Source organism: Mycteria americana, chromosome 8 (assembly GCF_035582795.1).
Source record: "Mycteria americana isolate JAX WOST 10 ecotype Jacksonville Zoo and Gardens chromosome 8, USCA_MyAme_1.0, whole genome shotgun sequence".
Lineage (NCBI taxonomy): Eukaryota > Metazoa > Chordata > Aves > Ciconiiformes > Ciconiidae > Mycteria > Mycteria americana.
In genome coordinates this window covers 1,932,854-1,951,348 of record NC_134372.1, presented here as the reverse complement: position 1 = coordinate 1,951,348, position 18,495 = coordinate 1,932,854, and the positions used below count along the sequence as shown (strand labels likewise).

At 53.6% G+C, this 18,495-nt stretch overlaps 1 protein-coding gene across 3 annotated transcripts in view; it reads right to left on the bottom strand.

Annotated features, from left to right (window-relative positions):
• Positions 1-14,077: 14,077 nt before the first annotated feature.
• NR3C1 (nuclear receptor subfamily 3 group C member 1) overlaps positions 14,078-18,495 on the bottom strand; it is a 74,191-nt gene continuing 69,773 nt past the window's right edge. For all 3 annotated transcript variants that reach the window (XM_075509858.1, XM_075509857.1, XM_075509859.1), the window contains one exon: positions 14,078-18,439. In XM_075509858.1, the coding sequence (XP_075365973.1) occupies positions 18,287-18,439 (153 nt within the window). In that variant the 3' untranslated portion in view covers positions 14,078-18,286. The remainder of the gene's footprint in view (positions 18,440-18,495) is intronic.

Genomic DNA, 18,495 nt, shown 5'->3' with positions numbered 1-18,495 from the left:
CGATAGGTAAAGTCTCTTCTGTATTCCCTGGCCCACCATTTTAGGCATTAAAACAAACAAACAAAAAAGACATGGTGCAATAACATCAGTTGAAACAGATGTCAGACGAGTCTCAGGGTGCAGTCCTGCCATGCTTCAAGTCAGCGGCGCAAGCCCCATGGGTTGGCCACGGCCAGGCCACTGTGCACCAGCCTTGGTCCCCGTGTCCTGGTGGCCACCGACACGCGTGGCATTCCTGAGGTCCCCGTGGGCCCGTGTTCGAGCTGCTGGCCCTTGTCTCTTTACTGATTTTGTGGGGTTTTGCAGCAGGAAGTGAAGCACCTTGGATGGTTTGGGAGCACCCAGGCTGCTGCCAGCGCTCCTGTCACACCTCCCGGTGCTCTGCTGGGGGCTTGGGGTGGGGTGGGCTGGGGTTGGGCTGGGGTTGGGGTTGGAGCTGGGTTGGGTTGGGTTGGGTTGGGTTGGGTTGGGGTTGGGCTGGGGTTGGGTTGGGTCGGAGTTGGATTGGGTTGAGTTGGATTGGGTTGCGTTGGGTTTGGGTTGGCTTGGATGCTTTTTTTTTCGAGCAGGCTATTACTCAGTAAGAGCAACAATTTCAGACTGGCCATGAATTTTTCAGATTCTCATCTGGCTCCGCAGTTAGACAAAACATCCTCTTGGTAATTGTCTTGTCTCAAGAAGACTTCTGCTGAGTTCAGTGGCCTGAATAGCAGCCCAGACCATTACAGCTAATTACAGCCACGCTCCGTAGCCGTTCGCAGTGCTCGGTTATGGCTGTAACATGGGGGTACGAGGATGCTGTGTCCTCAGCGCCAATGCTTTAAGCTGCAGACGGGCTCCTGTGGTCCCTGCTGTTGCTTGATGCAGACTTAGACTGAACGGCCGTCGTACGCTGGATGGAGCTAGGTGCCGTGAACGCGCGTCAAACCGTCACAGCTCCTCTGGGCGCTGAGGGGTCGGAGCGTCCCACACGAGTGCCCTCCGGCTGCGGATGTCCACACGTGGGCGCGTACGCAGCGGTGCGTCCGTCTGCACCGGGACACGGCAAGACAAACACCTTCACTTTGGGGAGCGGGCTGCACTCTAATCCTGACCCAGAACTTTTGTTATATTGATTTCTGGCTCTGCTGCCCCTTTGCGTTGTAAGTTGCAGTTGAAGCACTGGAATTTTCCCTCGAAGAAGGATATCGCTCGCTTTAGTCTCCCTTCTGCTGACAGCGTAAAAGAGGGTGCCGGCGAGGGATGGGAGGAGGATGCTCCTTAGGGGCTGGCAGCACGGTCACGCCTGTCCCGCAAGAGCCAGCTGATGGCTCTGTTTAAATTCACCTGAGAGATTTCACAGCACAAACCCAGACAGCTTCAAGTAATACTTGTTTAAGTCCCCGGGGTGCCTCTAAGAGCCTTGCCTTTACCTCTGCCCGAGGAGCGCTGGGGCTGCAGGTGATGCTGGGGCACGAGGAGCTGCATCCCCCTCATCTCTCAGATCACTTTGCAGGAGGATTTTGTCTGGCGTTAGGACTCTCCTCCGCCAGCCTGCACCCCTCTCAGGGCAGCACCGGGAAAGCGGGGAGTTTCCCAGGAGCTGCTGGTGGGGAAGGGTGGGATTCGGTCAGGGGGCTCCTCGCAGCCGGCCGAAGCGTTGCCCTGCTCCCCTGGCTCCTGCGGCCACCCTGGCGTGGGGCGTGGGGCGTGGGGCGTGGGGCGTGGGGGGCCGCAGCCAGCGGAGCCCGTAAGCCCAGGCACAAGGGTGGGGAAATCAAGAGCGAAACACCAGTTCCTGGGAGGTGCAGTGGGCAAGGGCTGGTGGAGAGGGGGCTTTCATGGAGTCAGTACGTTTTCCAGTTGCTGTTTCACAGAGATGCCCAAAGGCAGAAGCTCGCTTTGTGTGAAGCCCTTCAAGCTGTAAGCGTGAGATGACGGCCACCACGCAAAAGCTGAACAATCCTCATCCTCCTTTGCCGTGGGAAAACGAAAGGGGTCTTCTGCTGCTCCCCATGTCCACAGATCTCTGCCACGCACTTTCTAGCAGTAGCGACCTTTGCAAGCTGTGTTTGCTGGAAGGGGACTCTCCGTCCCGCACCCGGCCAGCCCGCGCGAGGCTCCTGAGAGCCAGCAGGATACCCGCCGCTCCCCGGCACCGCTGAGAATGCCAGGCAGGCTTTGGAAAGCTGCCTAACTTACAGCTACTGCTTCAGGAGGAGGAGAGAGGAATAAGGAAAAAAACCACCCCAAGACCTGATTTTTCTTGTCCCAAAGCGCTCTCGGAAAGGCTCTTTCCCTCTTTGCAGTTTTGCAGTGACACATCTAGCCTCTAGTGACATCATTTATATACTTTTCAGCCTTCAAGTGCATAGTCCTGAAAAGGCAAAAAAAAGAAAAAAAAAGAAAAAAAAAAAAAGGTTCCTCCGCACCCAGGAAACCCTTTATCCCCCGCCAGGCTCAGCACTGTCCCGCTGTCACCCGGCGCAGGGGCCCCAGCCCCGCGCCTGCCTCGCCCCTGCTCCCCGTCCGACCCAGCCTTTGGGGAACCAGCCCCCGATCCCTGCTTCTTATCAGAGCGTTTGGTGTGATTTCCAGAAATGATAGAAATAGCACAAAACTCGTGATTCCAGGGCTCTCCGGAGCAGTGCGCAGTAAATCACAGCCAGCCTGGAATAGCACTCGGTAATAAAATACAGAGCACAGAAATATCCCCCGGCAGGGCCGCCGGCAAGTGGCTGGGCACGCCGCGCGTCCGTGGGTGCAGCCAGGCTGCGGGACACAGGAACAGGTACCGATAGAAAAGAAACCTGTGCTTCTGCTCAAAACAAGGAAACTTTATTTCCCTGGAAGCAGGCGCAGGCTTGATTACACATCAGCTTTTTTCCACTGGCCAGGAAGGCATTCACTCAGCATTTCGGAGGCCGTTTCACAAGCCTTGCTGGCCACGAGCAGGGCCCCGACCCCCTGCCAGCCCGCAGCCGCCCCAGACCCCGTCCCCTTAGCGGGGCAGCCGCAGCCGGGGGCTGCTGGAGGCATCTGCCCATGGGACCCGGGATGTGGGTCTCTTTTTGTCCCTTTTTTTTTTTTCATCTTTTGTTTTTTCAGCAGCGTTTCAACATTGTTGCTTGCTTTGGAGACAGGGATGGAGGCTTGAGCAGGGAAAGCGATGCCAGCGTGAAAAAAAAAAAAAGGGGCGTTTGCATGTTCAGCCTGCAATCCGTGTCAGTGGGTCAGCGAGGGCTGTGCACGACGTGCTCTGAGCCGGGACTAAAGGGGAGCGGAGGCTGGGAAGGCGAAGGCGCTCCCTCGCCCGTGGCCCCGGGCACCCGTGGGGCTGCCGGCCGCAGCGCGGGGCTGGGCACGTCGGCCCCGCGGGGCAGGGGCAGCTCTGCCGGCTGCAGGCAGAGGCACGAGCATCCTGCAGCATCCCTCCGGGAAGATTTCTGTATTTTATTTTAATAGCTGTTTATATTTAATGGCCAAATGAGCCCAGAGGCTAACGGCACCTCTCTCGGGCCGGAGCGCGCGCTCTCGAAGAGGCACTGGGGTATTTTTTTATGCTGCAGCGGCGACAACCCACGGACCCGCTTGACCAAACACAAGCCCGGCCCCGTGACCCACAGCGGGGTGGGCTGCAGGGCCGTGGTGGGTGCTCGGCCCCACCGTCCCCAGCCAGCACCCACCCACGGCAGACGCCTCATCCCTGCTGGGCGGCTGGGGCGAGGCGGGGGGGAGCGGGGCCATTTCCCCTCCCGTGTCGGGGGTCCTGGCGGTGCCCGAGCAGAAGCCGGCCGGGCCGTTCCTGACGGATGACGGCACTTGGCAGGAGGCGCTGGCTTGGGGCTGCGCCCGCCCCGTCCTCCGTGTAGAAGCTTATCGCTGCTGGACACCGCTCGCTTGCTTTTCTCCTGAAGAAATCCCATCTCCCCCGGTTTTTAAATCCCATAAATACATGCACGCCTTTCAGCGGACACTGGTGGCTGTGCAAGGCCAGGCGCCCAGGCAGCGGTGTCCGAGAGGAGCCGAGATGTCCCTCCCCACCCGGCCCCCAGGAGCAGGAGGGAGCGACGGCTCAGCGCCGCAGCCGGGACCTCACGGTTGCACAAGGTTTAACCAAGCAGATTGCACAGACAGAGCGGGCGTGCTGTTGCTTAAGGTGTGAGGAACGGCACGTGTTATTGCTGCACCCGTCCCACCCGTGGTGACACGTGGGGACGGTGGATGCTCTCCAGCCAGCTCAGCGCGGACCACGCGCTCAGCCGATCCCTCATTCCTGGTTATTCCCGCTGCAGCCGTCCCGCAAGGGCAGGGTCAGGCCGCGTCCCCGCGCCGCTCTCCCCGCCGGATCCCGGCCGTCTCCTGCTGCCGCCCCGCGGGAAGCGGGACGGCCCGAACCACGCGGCTTTGCCTAACGCGGGGCTGCACGGGTGGCTGACGGCGAGAGCCCGAGCGGCTCCTGCCCCGGACAAATTTGCCGACAATTTTCACCGGACAACGCAGCATTGATGGAAGTCAGATTGGTCTGGAGCTGGGGAAAGTTACCTATGCAAAAAAAGCAAGCCCAGTGCTGAAGGGACATATTCTGCTTAGCAAGTGCCTGGTATTTTAATTATTCTAACGAACCAGAAACCTCAAAGCAATTAGAGTTTGTACATTTGGGCTAATTCAAATTTTTAGCTTTTGGGAAATAAAGATTAAAAGCAAGTTTTTTTAAGAAATAGCCGTTTAAAGTTCTATTCTCTGGGTGAGGAGCTGATTATCTGAAGACAAGCAGGGCAAAGCAGCTGGTAATTTAGCACAACTCTTTGACGGCTCACGAGGTAGCACCTAGCTATTACTTATTATAAATCCTCCCTTCTGTTAATGAAGCTTATTCTTGCTTCTAAACCTCAGACAAAAGGGTCTAGAAAATCGCACCTGGGCTCTAAAACTCACTGACGCAATCAGGAAGGGGAAAAAAAAGCCCCAGCAGCCGGGCACCCTGGAAATCTGTCACGGGGCTCAAATTATACGGGGAAGGCAGGGAAGATGGTCTGGAAATGGGAGCGCTGGCGGAGTTTAAATAAACCCATTTCCATATCGAGATTTCTGTGTCCCTGCCAACGCGTGGCCCATCTCCCCGGAGCCCCCGCGGCTCCCCGGCTCTGCAAGAGCATCGCGTCCCGCCCGCCGTCCCCGTCCCTGCTCCGCACCGAGGTCGCGCAGGCTACCCTAGACGATTAGATAATTGGGCATCTGCAAACTGACCAGAGCTTTCGTTAACAACCAGGGGTGAGTTAAGAACAGAGAAGTGATGGGCAATGAAAAAGGCGCCGCGAATGAGCCCCAGCACGGCTGAAATGGGGCCGAGAGCGGAGGCAGCCCCCCGCGTGGCGAGCGTCCCTGGGGCACGGGGTCCAGCGCCCAGCCTGCCCCTTTGCCCCGCTCCGGTTTAATGCCAGCTTTCGTTTCTGATGGCACCCTGCTCAGGGGTGCGGGGAGGCTCTGCCGGGGCGGGGAGAGGTGGCACGGCCGCCCCGGTGCCGGCGTGTCCGGCTGCGGCGGGCGGCACGGTCACCTCTGCGAAAGCCTTGGGACCCCGGCAGGGCTCCACGTCGCGCCCTTTCGTGTCCAGCATCCCGGCTGGACGCTGGGGTGCCTTGGTACCGCTGCAGCAGGCTCCGAAAGTATTAAAATAGAATTAGAAGCAAGGGCTCCTGTTAACCAAAGCAAAAAAATTAGCTTCATGCAAAATTTGTTGGGAGAAGTGGGGTTTGAAAGAAAACTGCTGGAGCCTTACATAACCGTACGTTCACAGAATCACAGAATGGTTTAGGCTGGAGAAGACCTTTAAGATCACCAAGCCCAACCGCTCCAGTCGGTGGGACAGCTCCGTCAGCCTCCCCGGCTGGTTTTTGCTGTGGGGGCAGCCAAAGAGGTCTGCCCAAGCCTGCACTGAGAAATGCCGCCGCCGTGGCTCGCTCTGCCGTGGCCGGAGGTGCCCGGGGCCAGCCCGGAGGCGGCGGGGCTGCGGCGGGGCCGCGGCGGGGCCGGTGGGGCCGGTGGGGCCGGTGACCTCCCGTGGCCCCACAGCCCAGCCGGCTGGGACCTGCCGCTGCCGCTGCAGCAAGCGGTTGTGGGTTTGGGTCGTAACTCGTATTTCCAGCCGCCGTTAGAGCAGCTCTTGTGCAAACAGGCTCGTTCTGATGTTGTTTACCTATACCTTGCTCCGGAGGAGAGCTACCGTCCTGGCCGGCAGCCAGGGCTGGGCTGTTGCAGCGGAGTCAGGCCGTGCCCTCCTCGCCCCACCGGCCCGGCAGCCCGGGCCCGAGCCCGGCGCGGCGGCAGCCCTGCGCGGGCAGTGCCGTACCGGCGAGGGGCTGGGGAGGCACCGGGCGGCTGCGGCTGCGGGGCCCCGCTGCCGAGCTCTGCGTCGGGGAGCCGCGTGCACAGGGGAGGGATGGAAGAAGCCCTGCCTGCGTGGTAGACGGTCGCCTTTTATTTGCGAGTCTGATAGATTTTGTAGATATTTTGCATGTGCCTTTTTAGAGCTTATTAATTTTGCTGCAGTCATAATCTCTAATAAATGTCTCTGGGACTGGGAAATGCACGTGCTTTTTCTGGCCTGAGCCTGCCTTTATTTTATTTGTTGGGTTTTTTTAAATTTGGGTTTGGTCGGGTTTTTCTTGTTAAATAAATGTTGCTCGGTGTTGGCCTGGTACCTGAAATGCCTGCTCCTCTGAAACACCCGGGGACGGCCCTCCAGCCACAATAAAGAGAACCAATTAAACCACAAGATCATAATCACCCCTCTGTTTATTATTTATTTCCCCAGCAACAATGATATATTTAGACCAACAGCTTTGAGCTTTTTCAGACCCATTATGCTCAGCAAATCCCAGCAGCCACGGGCGGCTGCGATGGGAGCGAGCGCTGGCCGTGGAGGGGGGACGATCCCCCGGGGCAGGGGGGTGCGGCCTTGACCCCCACCTGGGGAGGGTGGAAAGCAACGTCCGTCAGGTTGCTGTTGCTTTGCCAAGTGTTGGTTGGATTTTTAAATTTTTTTGGTAATTGCCCTGGTTTGAGCCTTGTAGAGAGGTACTTTCTTGGTTTGTGGTAGGAACACACGCAGTTCTTCTGCAGCTCGGCTACAGAAGTACCACCTGCAAGTGAAAAAGGAGAAAAAAGAAAAGAGTATGAAAGAAATGAGGAATTAAAAAACGCTGGGTTTTAATGTAGGATTGCTTCTTGCAGGAGCGTAACTGTGGATGCGGTGGGGCCGGTGGCCGAGGCCGGCACCCGCGGGGGACGGGGACAGCGGGCTCAGCCCTCCGTCATCTGCCTGCGCCCCGCCTGCTCCGCGGCGGCAGCGGTTCGGACACGGCTGCGATTAAAGAGTGGCCGATGCCTCGGTAATTTGAAAAACACGAGTCGACCATTTGTGGAGCAGCATTAATAAGGCCATCTATAAGGAGAAACGGCAAAAGGACTCTACTTCTGGCAAGGGAAAAATATTTGTCAAACTATTTGTGAATGTTATTTGGGCAGATAATAGTTCTTAATAGCTCCTTGGATAAATATTATGGTTTCAGCGCTCCTGATTCCCTTGGCAGCCTCTGTTTCTCCAAGTTCATTACTGTATCAGTGACTTCATCCGGTCCATCTCGCTGGGACGGCCGTGTCCCGGCCTCGTGCACAGCTGGGGGACAGGGACAGGGAAGCCCCTCCACGCCTGCGGCCTCACGGCCCCGGCAGCCACGGGTCCTGCGGGCAAAGCACTTTGTGCCCTGGGACACCCGTGGCTTCCCGCACATCAGCAGCGCGGTGCAGCCATCGGTGCCCAGCCCGGCCGGGGCCCAGGGGATGGGATGGAGCCAGGAGGAGCCCTGGCCTCCCTCTTGGTGGGTGCAACCATCCAGGGCATCCCACGCAGCTCCCCAGTCCCCGGCCGGAGCTGGGGTGCCCGTGCCCACCGGGAGGGAGCGGGCAGCCGCCCGCAGCAGCAGCCGGGGCGCAGGGGTTTGAAGGGCTCGGCGCCTTGGGCAGCTCTCATTAGCCGCGAGGCCGATTAACACCCGCTCCCATGGGACGTCTCCGGCGGCAAGACCCGAGCCTGTTCGGCGGCATTTCCCCCAGGCAGCCCGGCGGCTCCATGGGGCTGTCGCGTGGCAGCAAAGCTGCCGGCAAGTCAGACTCCTCTGTGGGCTGGCTTTTCCCCTGCTTTTTGCTCCTCTCCTGAGTGAAGCTCGTCTGGAGGTGTTTGACCGATCACCCATCCGTGAGTTACCGTGCCGCGCGGAAGGGGCTCTGCGGTTAGGCTGCGCAAAGCCAACCGCGCTTTCCCCTCCCGGAGGCACTCCCGACGCCGCTGCTCGCTGAGCCCCCTGCACCCCCCTGCTTCGAACCGCTCTGCTGTCGGCGTCCGTACCTGAGCCGGGCTGCCTTGCTTTTAGTGCCCGATCACGGTAATCTTCAAATTAACGTGGCACGTTTCTATTAAGGCAATTAATTAGAAAGGCACACATAGCAAACTACCTCCGGCGTCCAGCCGGGGCTCACCGTGGGTGCCTCACAGCGGGGCAGTGGCTGTTCCCACTGCAAAGGCAGCCTCTACCTGGGCACAGGGTGGCTGTGCGGAGCCGGGGCCTCCGCCGCGGGTCCCCGGGGTGCGGGGCTGCAGCGGGGCCAGGGCGCGCGGAGCCGGAGGGGACCGGGGACGCACACGGACCAGCTACCGAACCCAAACACCTACAGAGAGTTCTTCTGATGAGATGTATGGAACGTGACCTGTATGTATGCTGCATACACCTTTAAGCTATTAATATTGTTCTTTAGTAATAAATATTTCACATACACACACCGAGCAGGCAGGAGCGTTTGCTTTGTAGTCTGACAGCAAGAGGATGGAGCGCAACCACAGCAGCAGCCACGCTGCTGGTACCGGCCCTTTACCTGCACGTCCCCCGCCAGCGTCCCGGGCAGTGACCAGGGACGCTTTCCTGCAGCAGGAGCAGCGCGATGCCGCCCGTAAAACGCCCTCTCTGCAGAGAGCAGAGGGGCTCCTCGCCGTCGTTCGGCGTGGTGAATGCTCCGCTGGATTTTCCTGCATTATTCATAACCACTGGGATTCACTTCATGGTGCCTCAGGCCAGCGTTTGTTTTTCCCCCTCCTTCCTCTCGCAAATCCTATCAGCACCGAGGTACGGGCACACGCGTGTGCGGCTGGGGCTCCGGCACCGCTCGCTGCTGCGGGGCCACGTACGGCACCGGGGTGTAGCTCAGGGGTGTGCACGGCCCCGCCGGCCCCACGCACGGCCCCGCCACCGGGGAGCGGGGAGCAGCCACGGCATAAAGCACATATAGCTATCATGAGATACATATATATAGGCATGTATATACGTATGCACACGTACGTTTGTGTGTGAATGCCTTGTGACCCCAAAGCAGTCGAGCCTGGCTCTGTCCTTGCCCCCCCCACACCACCTGAGCCAGGCGGGCTTGGCACAGTCGCTGACGTCGTCCCGACCCAAGGAACAGGAGCCAGGAGCCGCGGGCACGCGGGAGGGCTGGGGGCGTGCGTGGGGGCACCCTGGCCTGCTTCATTACACTGACGAGGAAGAAAAGGAGATGGGGGAAAAAAGGGAGGAAAAAGAAAGGAAGGAGGAAAAAAAGAAAAGAAAGGAGAAGAGCAGCGGTCTTGAGAAGAGTTTAGAAACCCTGCCCTGGCCCTGCGGGGTCATCCCCCTTGCAGGGGGCACTGGGGTGGCTGAGCCGGCCCTGCTCCCCGGCGTCCCAAGCGCTGCGTGGCTTTCACAGGGGATGCTACCGAGCGGGTGTCTGCCGTCCCTGCGAGCACGAGTCCTTCCCACCGCGGCTCGTCGGACCCGAACGCTTCTCCCAGGGCAGGGCCGAGAGAGGGGCTGCTGCGGCGGCACGGGACGAGCGGCCCCACAGCAGCCCGATGCCGAGCCCGCTCACACTCATTCTTCTTAAAACAAAGAAACATCCCACTCCAGCCAAAACCAAAAACCTCCCAGCAAGTGTTAGGAGGGGGGGGGGGGGAAGCAAGCGTGGCTTTTCTGAGCTGCCGGAGGGAGCAGAAGCTGCGTTTGGCAGCAGGCTGGGAGGGGATCCAAGTCCCCTTGCTCAGCTCCTGCAGTTGCAGCTCCGTCCGCTGCGAGCAGCTCCCAGCCGTGCCCGCTTCGCTGACTTGGGCACAATGGGTCACTTTTTTCAGCATGGATCACATCAAGCAGAAAGTATAACCCCTGTCCTATTGCATTAGCAACGCAATTAGTGGCCGTATTAGATGCTGTCTCAGCAGTTTCCCCTCAATCTTTTCATGTGGTTTGATCTTGAATCAACAGAGCCTGTAATTAGAAGGATTCCACTTACTTGTTATTTTTTAAACTTTAAGTTCTCTCTTGTGACCTCAGAAAATATCCTTAATTATGCTTTGGGGCTGCGCCAAGCCTATGATGTATTGAATAAGAATATTTGCCACCATCACCATCCTCCAGTTTTGCATCAGAGCAATTTTTTTTATCAGCTATTCCATGGGCTCGGGCATTTGAGATCAACGAAATTCTAATCCCCTTTAGAGGGCTTCTCTAGTTACCGCTCCTCCAGGCACACCTGACAAGTTAAATAGTTACACTTTTTTATTTTAAAATGTCCATGTACTATATATAGTGTTTTCAGGTCCACCGATAAATGACATCATCAGTAATCTCGGTAAGGGAACGAACGGAACTTGCCGACGTGTGAGGCTGTGGCAGCGGGGCCGGCCGGTGCCCTCGCGGGGCGTGCGGCCCAGCGCCAGGCACCCGCTGGGTCACGAGCGACGGGCGCCCGCGCGGGGCACGGCCGGGTCTGCTGCGGCTCCGCGCCTTCGCCTGAGCGAAGGCCCCGGCAAAGCCCCCCAAAGGCGCTCGTGGAAGAGCCGTGCTGCGCTTGCACGTGGTGCCTGGACCTTCTCCGCCTTCTCCTGGGGCAGCGGGGCTCAGCACGGCCACGGGCAGGGGCCGGGCAGGGCCGAGCGGGCAGGCAGGCTGGTCCCCCGGAGCTCGGCCCCACGGCTCCTCTGCCCGGCAGCACTGAGGGCCTCGGGAGGGACCCCCGAACGCGGTTGGACACAGCGAGCCTCTTCTCCTGGCGAGGAGTCACCGTCCTGCGGCCAGTAGGGCGTTCAAGCTTCAGTTGCCACCTCCCGCTGCTGGAAGAGATACAGGGGAGAGCTGGGGACGGGGCAGCGGGCAGACGACCAAAGGAGCTAGACTGGGCGCTGGGGAGCGTGCACCCGCGGCACGGGAGATGGTCTGGTGGGCCAGGGCATCACGGCCGACGGGACCAGCAGGTTCAGAGGCACCAGGGCAGCCCCAGGGGCCTCGTCCTGGGCTGGTCGTAGCGCGTGGCTCCCTCGGGGCTGGGTCTAAGGGGAGGGCAGGGCGAGCGGTGGGAGCCCGAGGAGCGGCATCGAGCTGCTCCCCGCTTCCAGGGGACGGGGCACAGGTACCGGCAGAAACAGGCACCTCCAGAACGAGGGGCGGGCAGATCGGAAGGAGCCAGCAGTGACTAAATCTTGGATTTATGGACTGGAAACAACAGTTGGGATCCCTGCGGCAGCACGGCAGAACCCGAGCCTGAGGAGTGCTGGGTACCCTCCAAGGCCAGTCCCCCAACGGGCGCTTGGCAAGAGCACCAGCACTAGGAACATCTTGGAGCCCGCCATGGGATAACTACCAACTGCACAGCCAAGGAGGCTTTTTTCCTGCAAAACCCCAGTGCTTGTGCCTTACGTAGCAAAACTCTCCGTGTGCCCGGAGCACAACGCAAACTCACACTGAAGCGGGGGAATGGCTGAGGATAAACCAGCACGGTGTGGGGTGTCCCAGAGGCAAACACAAAGTCAAGAGTGCTCGAGCTGGGAAACCTTAAATGACAAAACTGTAAAAACGGTATTTAACGGCATCTTTTCCAAACCAGTCTGAAATTCCATCATTTTATGGGGATAGTGCGAACAAAACAAAAATCACAAATTTCAATCTCATGCTGGGTTTCATCCGAATTTCCTGGAAGATGAAGATGGAGCCCAAGAAAGCATTGCAAAATAACACGGCACGTGAGGGGGCTGCCCGCCTCCCCGCAGCCCAGCACCGCACGCACCGAGCCCGCCCCGGCAGGGAGGGAGAGCACCGCGTCCCCTTCGGCCGGCGTCGTGGGACGGGTACACGGGAGGGTGCCCAGGAGAGACGCAGGCACCCTACAACGAAATGGGCTCCGCTTTTGTACCACTTCTTTCACAGATGCTTTTGATAGAAATAATTTTGTAAATGCAATAGGGCAAATGGGATTTTGGGTGGAACGGGAGGACGTCTGGTGACTGACGTACCCTGCCATGAAGTGTGTTGGAGACCGTGAGTTGGTACTGGAGCCATAACGCAGTTATTTTATCTGAATACCTGACGTATCTCCTTAAAGCGTCTTTTCATAATTGTTACACGAATATTTGTAGTTATAAATCCTGTTCTTGTATTGCCTTTGACCCCAACCTACAGCCTCCGAGCTTGGAAAGTACCAAAGTGAAATTTATGTAAGCCTTCATTTTAATTGCAAACAATTCAAAGAAATCGTTCCCTGCTGGGAAATTGGCATTTTATGTTGCTATTAAACGAGATTTTATTATAGCACGAATGTCACACTGCAATCCAATTGGGGGTAAAGGCGTGAGCTATGTTAAGGAAAAAAATTCAGCAGTTTTATTTACCGATGGTTTGAAGATACATTGCTTTTTAAAAACTCCAGTGGTCACATGGCAGGAAAGGAATTTTATGGCAGTGTTTCTTGTTCCGGGGCTGAGACTTTCCCAACAGCAAGCACGGTGCCTCTACCACCCATCCACAGCCGAACAGAGGGATTTTTCAGCATTGCTAATTCAGGAAATACTTTTTCACAAGTTTGGTTAAATTCTGCTTTTGGAGAGGTACGACCTTGTTCGCAGGGTCCCGCCCCTCTGCCCGAGGGCAGTTTAACCCCTTAGACCGAATTCCCGCGGCCCAGCACCCCTTCCCGGGATCAGCACCCCAACCCTCTCCCCCGGGACGCGCTTCCCGGCCCCTCGCTGCTTCGGAAGGCTGTCGGGGGGCTCCGCTCGCCCCCCCGGCCCCGCCAGCCCCGGGTCGGAGAATCGCCCCGCGCACACACCCCCGCATCACGCAATCACACAAACCCCCCCAAAACCCCCGAGCTAACGCACCGTTCAGAGCTCCCCCTCTCCAAAGGGAGGGTTTAAAGGCCACCGAGGGCCAGCCCAGCAGGGGCCGGCAGCCCCGAGACCACCCGGGCAACCCCAGCCCCTCGGGGGGACCCACAACGGCTGAGCGACTCCAGCCGGGACCGGGGCCCGGCCGCCTTCCCGCGGGCAGCAGAGCCGCGCCGAGCCCGCGGGGCCGCCGCGCTCGTACCACCCGCTCCAGGACCGAAATCGTGCCCGAAGAGGAGCGAAGGCAGACGCGTGGCAAACGTGAAGATTTGCCACGGCAACGCTCAGTGCTTTGTGTTGTATTTTGGTTTCCTTCCATCGCTAACTTCTTGGCGTCCGGTACCTGCCTTGGCAAGGAGCCTTTACCTACGTTCTGACAACTATCAAATGGTTAAGAAGCACTGCAGTAAGAACGTAAATTTTAAACCAATTTGATTTTTTTTTCCTAAATACACTTTGTGCTGTTTTTCTTAGTTTAATCGTCCCGACAGCTTTAGGCCCATCTACTTGGTGCGTGCACACGTCCATTCGCTCACACGCACAGATCTGCTTTAGGTCTGATCACAAAACTGCGGTACAGACTCCCCTGCCGAAAACGGACGTTCTGAATGCAGTGGCAAATCTGGCAAGGTTCGGGAAATGCAAGTAATGATTTTCAATGAAATTGTTAATCTGAACTTAATTATCAGAAATTCTCCCACTCTGGAACTTAGCTACAGCAGCAATTCGCTTTAGTATAAATAATTTTTGCATAGGAGGTGAATAATGAGAACAACGTAAGTGAGCCGACAGTTGTCAGAACCAGCCCTTCCCAGGAACACAGCAAAAACGCTACAAAAGCATTTTGGAGCCATTTAATGAAAAAAGCAGAATTTTATTATATGGTTTCCGTCCATTATTCGGCATTGCTGTAAATGGCTCACATTTACTGCAACTTCTGTACAGATGTGTGGCTTTGTATTACCAGAACAGCAAATTTAAATGAAAAAATAAATGTTCAACAATTCCACACAAGCTTTTACAGTCCAACATTTCACTGAGTAGGTGAAAACTACAGACTTGTTACTACAGAATTATTCAGCATGAATAGAAAACTACAACTTCCATTTTTAAACAGGAGTCACTGGTTTAATTTTTTTATGCTGTTTAAAATTACTGTGATAAAAATAATGATTTTTTTTTTTAATAATGCCATACACCGGTATGCTATACGATTTGTCCCCAGTATATATCTTTTGTTTAATATACAAAATAGAATAATGACACATTGCTGACTCTATGCCGTTATGCGAGTTAGTTTGGAGGTGGGGGCTATTTTCATACACACAGCCTTTCGTCAGAAAACGAGTGCCTCGTGCTGTTTTAGAGAGGCCCTAATCCTTTCCTGAAAATGTGGTTCCTGTGTAACATCGATGGCTCAGCAACACCTGGTTGCAGACCGGACTAAGGATAGAGCTGAACTAGCACATAACACATGCAGTCCTTTGAAAGTCTCACTTAAGGTATGACCCTGAAGTCCTCCCTCGCTGAAGTTCGACTACGGGAAACAGGATTTAGCTGACGGTCATCCAGGCACTTCCTCCCGTCTTCTACCTTTTTCTGTGCAAATGGCGAGGTCATTTTTCGGCTTCGGTCGGCACCTATTCCCAGCCCCCCCTCCAGCTGCAGAGCCCCTCGGGACGCCCCCCTTCCCTCGCCGCTGCCGGGGCGATCCCGGGCTGCGCGGGACCGGCAGCAGCTCCCTCTCCGTCCCCGCTCCCTGGTTCTCCTATGTAAGGCCATTCCTAGCGTTCGTCGTGTGCAAGCTCCGCCGGGCAGCAGGCGTGTCCCGAGCTGCCGGCGGCGGCCGTCCCTCGGTCGGATGCATGCACTTTGTGATAAGGCACTGAAGAGACGAAGTCAGAATTCTCCCTGCTTTATCCAGAGTGCAGATACTACCCACTGCTACAAGGACTACGGATACACAGAACATGGACTTCTCACTGCTTACTAAAGCACTACGGGTTTTTAATTGTGAAGTTTAAAACTTAACAGCACGTACAGGACGATTGCTTCCTGCTAATGTCACAGCTTCCTTTTTTTGTTTTTCTTCCTTAAATCCATAAACTAAAAAGGAATATACAGGCATATAGACAAAAAGGGGGTAGAGAGCCTCTCTTCTCCTACGTTATCAGTTCTCTCAAGGTGATAATTTGTTCGTGTTCACTGCAGTTACTTTTCTGCTGGCAAAAAAAAAAAAAAAAGAAGTTTTGTGTCCTCGTGTATACAAACGCACATTCGCACACGTGCACGCACGCACACCCGCGCTCGCTCTTTCACGCAAGCTCAAATTGAGGTATCTGGGGATGCAATTTGTAAAAACATTCAGTACAGTAAGAACAGGTTTCCTTTTAACTGAAGAGCCCGGCTGACACCAAGCGGTATGAAACTCCTATCTGTATCTCAAACGGGTCGCGTGGATGTTTTCATTGAGTTGGGTCGAAAGTTTTAATTAAAATACTGAACTTCACCTTAACTGCTACAAAATGTACATATTCTTTACAGATCATTCAAAGAGAAGAGAACGATTACCTTTTTCTTTTTATTAAAGATGATGTTTTACTCCAAAGTACGGAATATAGTATCTTTTCTTAATAGATATAACATTCAAAAAGAGATTTAAGAAAGGATGAAAATTTAGTTTCCTCTTTCACTTGGAAACAAGCTTTTGCTGAAGAATAGAAATGTACTAGTGTGTTGTGAGCGACCTATGCTGTATATTTACATATTGCTGGTACCTGTGTGTGTATTATTGCCCAATTTTCCGAGCTGTTTTTGCTGTGGTATGTGAGGCTGTATATGAAATTAACCCCGTATGTTCAGAGGTGTATGTATGCATGCGCGCACACGCATCTTTCCGGCTTACATTTTTTGCAGCGGAGGTCTGATTGAGCCATGAATCGTGAATGGTAACCAACCATACAGATAGGAGTATTCCATCCAAGCTCCAACTTGAATTTTTACACAGTGATTCGATAAACATAAAATCAACCCTAAAAACATCCACTGAACACAGGTTTTCCTTTCTAGACAGAGTACTTCTTTGGATACTAAACACCGATGCCTTCAGTACTACCTCCAGACAAACCACAACGTGTACGGGTTACCATTCAGCATATTTGTGACCCCTACAAAAAATATAATTACATGTATCATGATAAAGCAATCTGTCATCTAAAAATCATCCTTATTATACACTATACAAGCTATTTTACAGTCATTTAATAAATTGCTTTTAAAGCTGCAGTAGCCCTTCCCTTCTTTCCTCGGATCAGCGAATATACCGATTATACATATTTGAAACTATAACTAAATATAAAAATATATTAGGTTTTGTATTTTATCAGATGATCTTTCTCATTTCTATTACACAAATAATCTGGCCACTTTGAGTAAAAATCAATTTTTAGAGTGGCTTAGTAAATATTTAAATTTTGAGATACAGAAAATTGTTAAGGTGCACGTAGAAAAGGCTACTACAGCTTCTAAACGTTTTAAAATATAGTTATCAATGGCAACAAGGAGAAATTCACAAGACCTATGGTAATCTTATGGCACGCTAGTAATTCGGTATGAAGGGATGCAGCCTTACAAAGACAGAAGGTTGGACGTACGACTAAGACCACGCAATCAGTAGCGGAGCTTTCCTGCTCTCCAGGAAAGAGGACGAGCCAGTCGGGGACAGGCGGAGGGGTGAAAATGGGGCTCGGACCACCCGCGCTTGGATCCTGTATGTCCAGAGTCACAGTCAGCCAGCGCAGCCGCTCGGCCTCGCTGCCTGCACGACGGCAAACATCTCGCCGAAGAAGAGAGTTCTAGTCGATACAAGAAAACAGAACAAAACCAAACCACTGGGCATAATTACACGTCTACCTCTTAAGTCAATGGTGTTTTTCCATATATACTTGTATGATGATAGATTTAAGTGTATAGAAAATGTGAGTTTCTCCACACAGAAGTAAACTTTTCTTAAGCTATGCATATTTTCCTGAAAATTTCCTGATGGGCAGTCAGGACTGATCTTCTTGGCATCAATGCAGCCCATGACTCTTATAGTTATGGCTGTTGCATTATATGCAAAAATCAGGCTTTTTTTTTTTTTCAATATATAAAATAACCTGCTCATTTACATCCAGTTAGGACTGGGTTAATTTTCTACGATCTGCATATCCGACGCTTTTGCACATATACCAAAAGTATTTGTTCCATTCGCATCTATTTAAATGAGATTTGGGAGTGTTCTCCCACCCACCCCGGCCCTTAAAAAATGCCAAATTTTTACGGTCACTTTGACAGTTGAAAGCTATTAGGTTAGAAAAGCCCAACCCATTTTCACATGAATATACTCAAGGATTAATGTCTAGAGGTCATTTAGGAAAGCTACGAGCTGCCCCACCTTAAAAAACCAGCTGTACAATAGGCATCTTGAAGTATTACAAAAAAATTATGTAAGAAAAAATGAACAAGCCTAGTTCACGGTATATAAAGTTAAAGGAAATTGCTAAAACCAGACAGTAATAGCTATAAAAGGCACAACTTCCCTTTTCTGATATACACTTGTAAACTTTCTTTAGGTTACATGCATAAACCAAAATGCTACCTTAACTTTAAAAAAAAAAAAATCCAAAACACTTTACTAAAAAAAAAAAAAAAAAAAAAAAAAAAGCCTAGAAAATTGTCTCCAGCCAACTGCAGAAATTAATTAGCAGAATGTTCATAACACAGCCTCAGATCTTGTCACCGGTGGTTTTGATGCATCCATGGATGTTGCACGAGGGGAGATACATAATTTGACAAATAAGATTTATTTTCCTTTCCTTTCTCCCCAATTTTTTACCAAATGTGAGAAATCCGCTGCTTCTATAGCCTAAATCTTGGCCCTCTGTAAACCACATGTAGTGCATAATTACAAAAGAAACACCGCTGCAAGGACAAAATTAACAAGTCTGGTAGGTTTTTTCTTTACAAAAAAAAAAAAGCTATCATTTGACGTTTTCTTAAGGCAACCCTTTTGTATTAAGGCAGTCACTTTTGATGAAATAAGAGCTTCTTGATATTTCCATTTGAGTATTTTGGTATCTGATTGCTGATGATTTCTGCCAACATTTCTGGGAACTCAATAGTCGTGGATTTATCCAAAAATGTCTGGAAGCAAAAGCTCAGAAGATTTTCAACCACCTACAAGTGATAAAGCAAAGAATTACTTTCACACGAATACACCCAGAAGAGCTGTT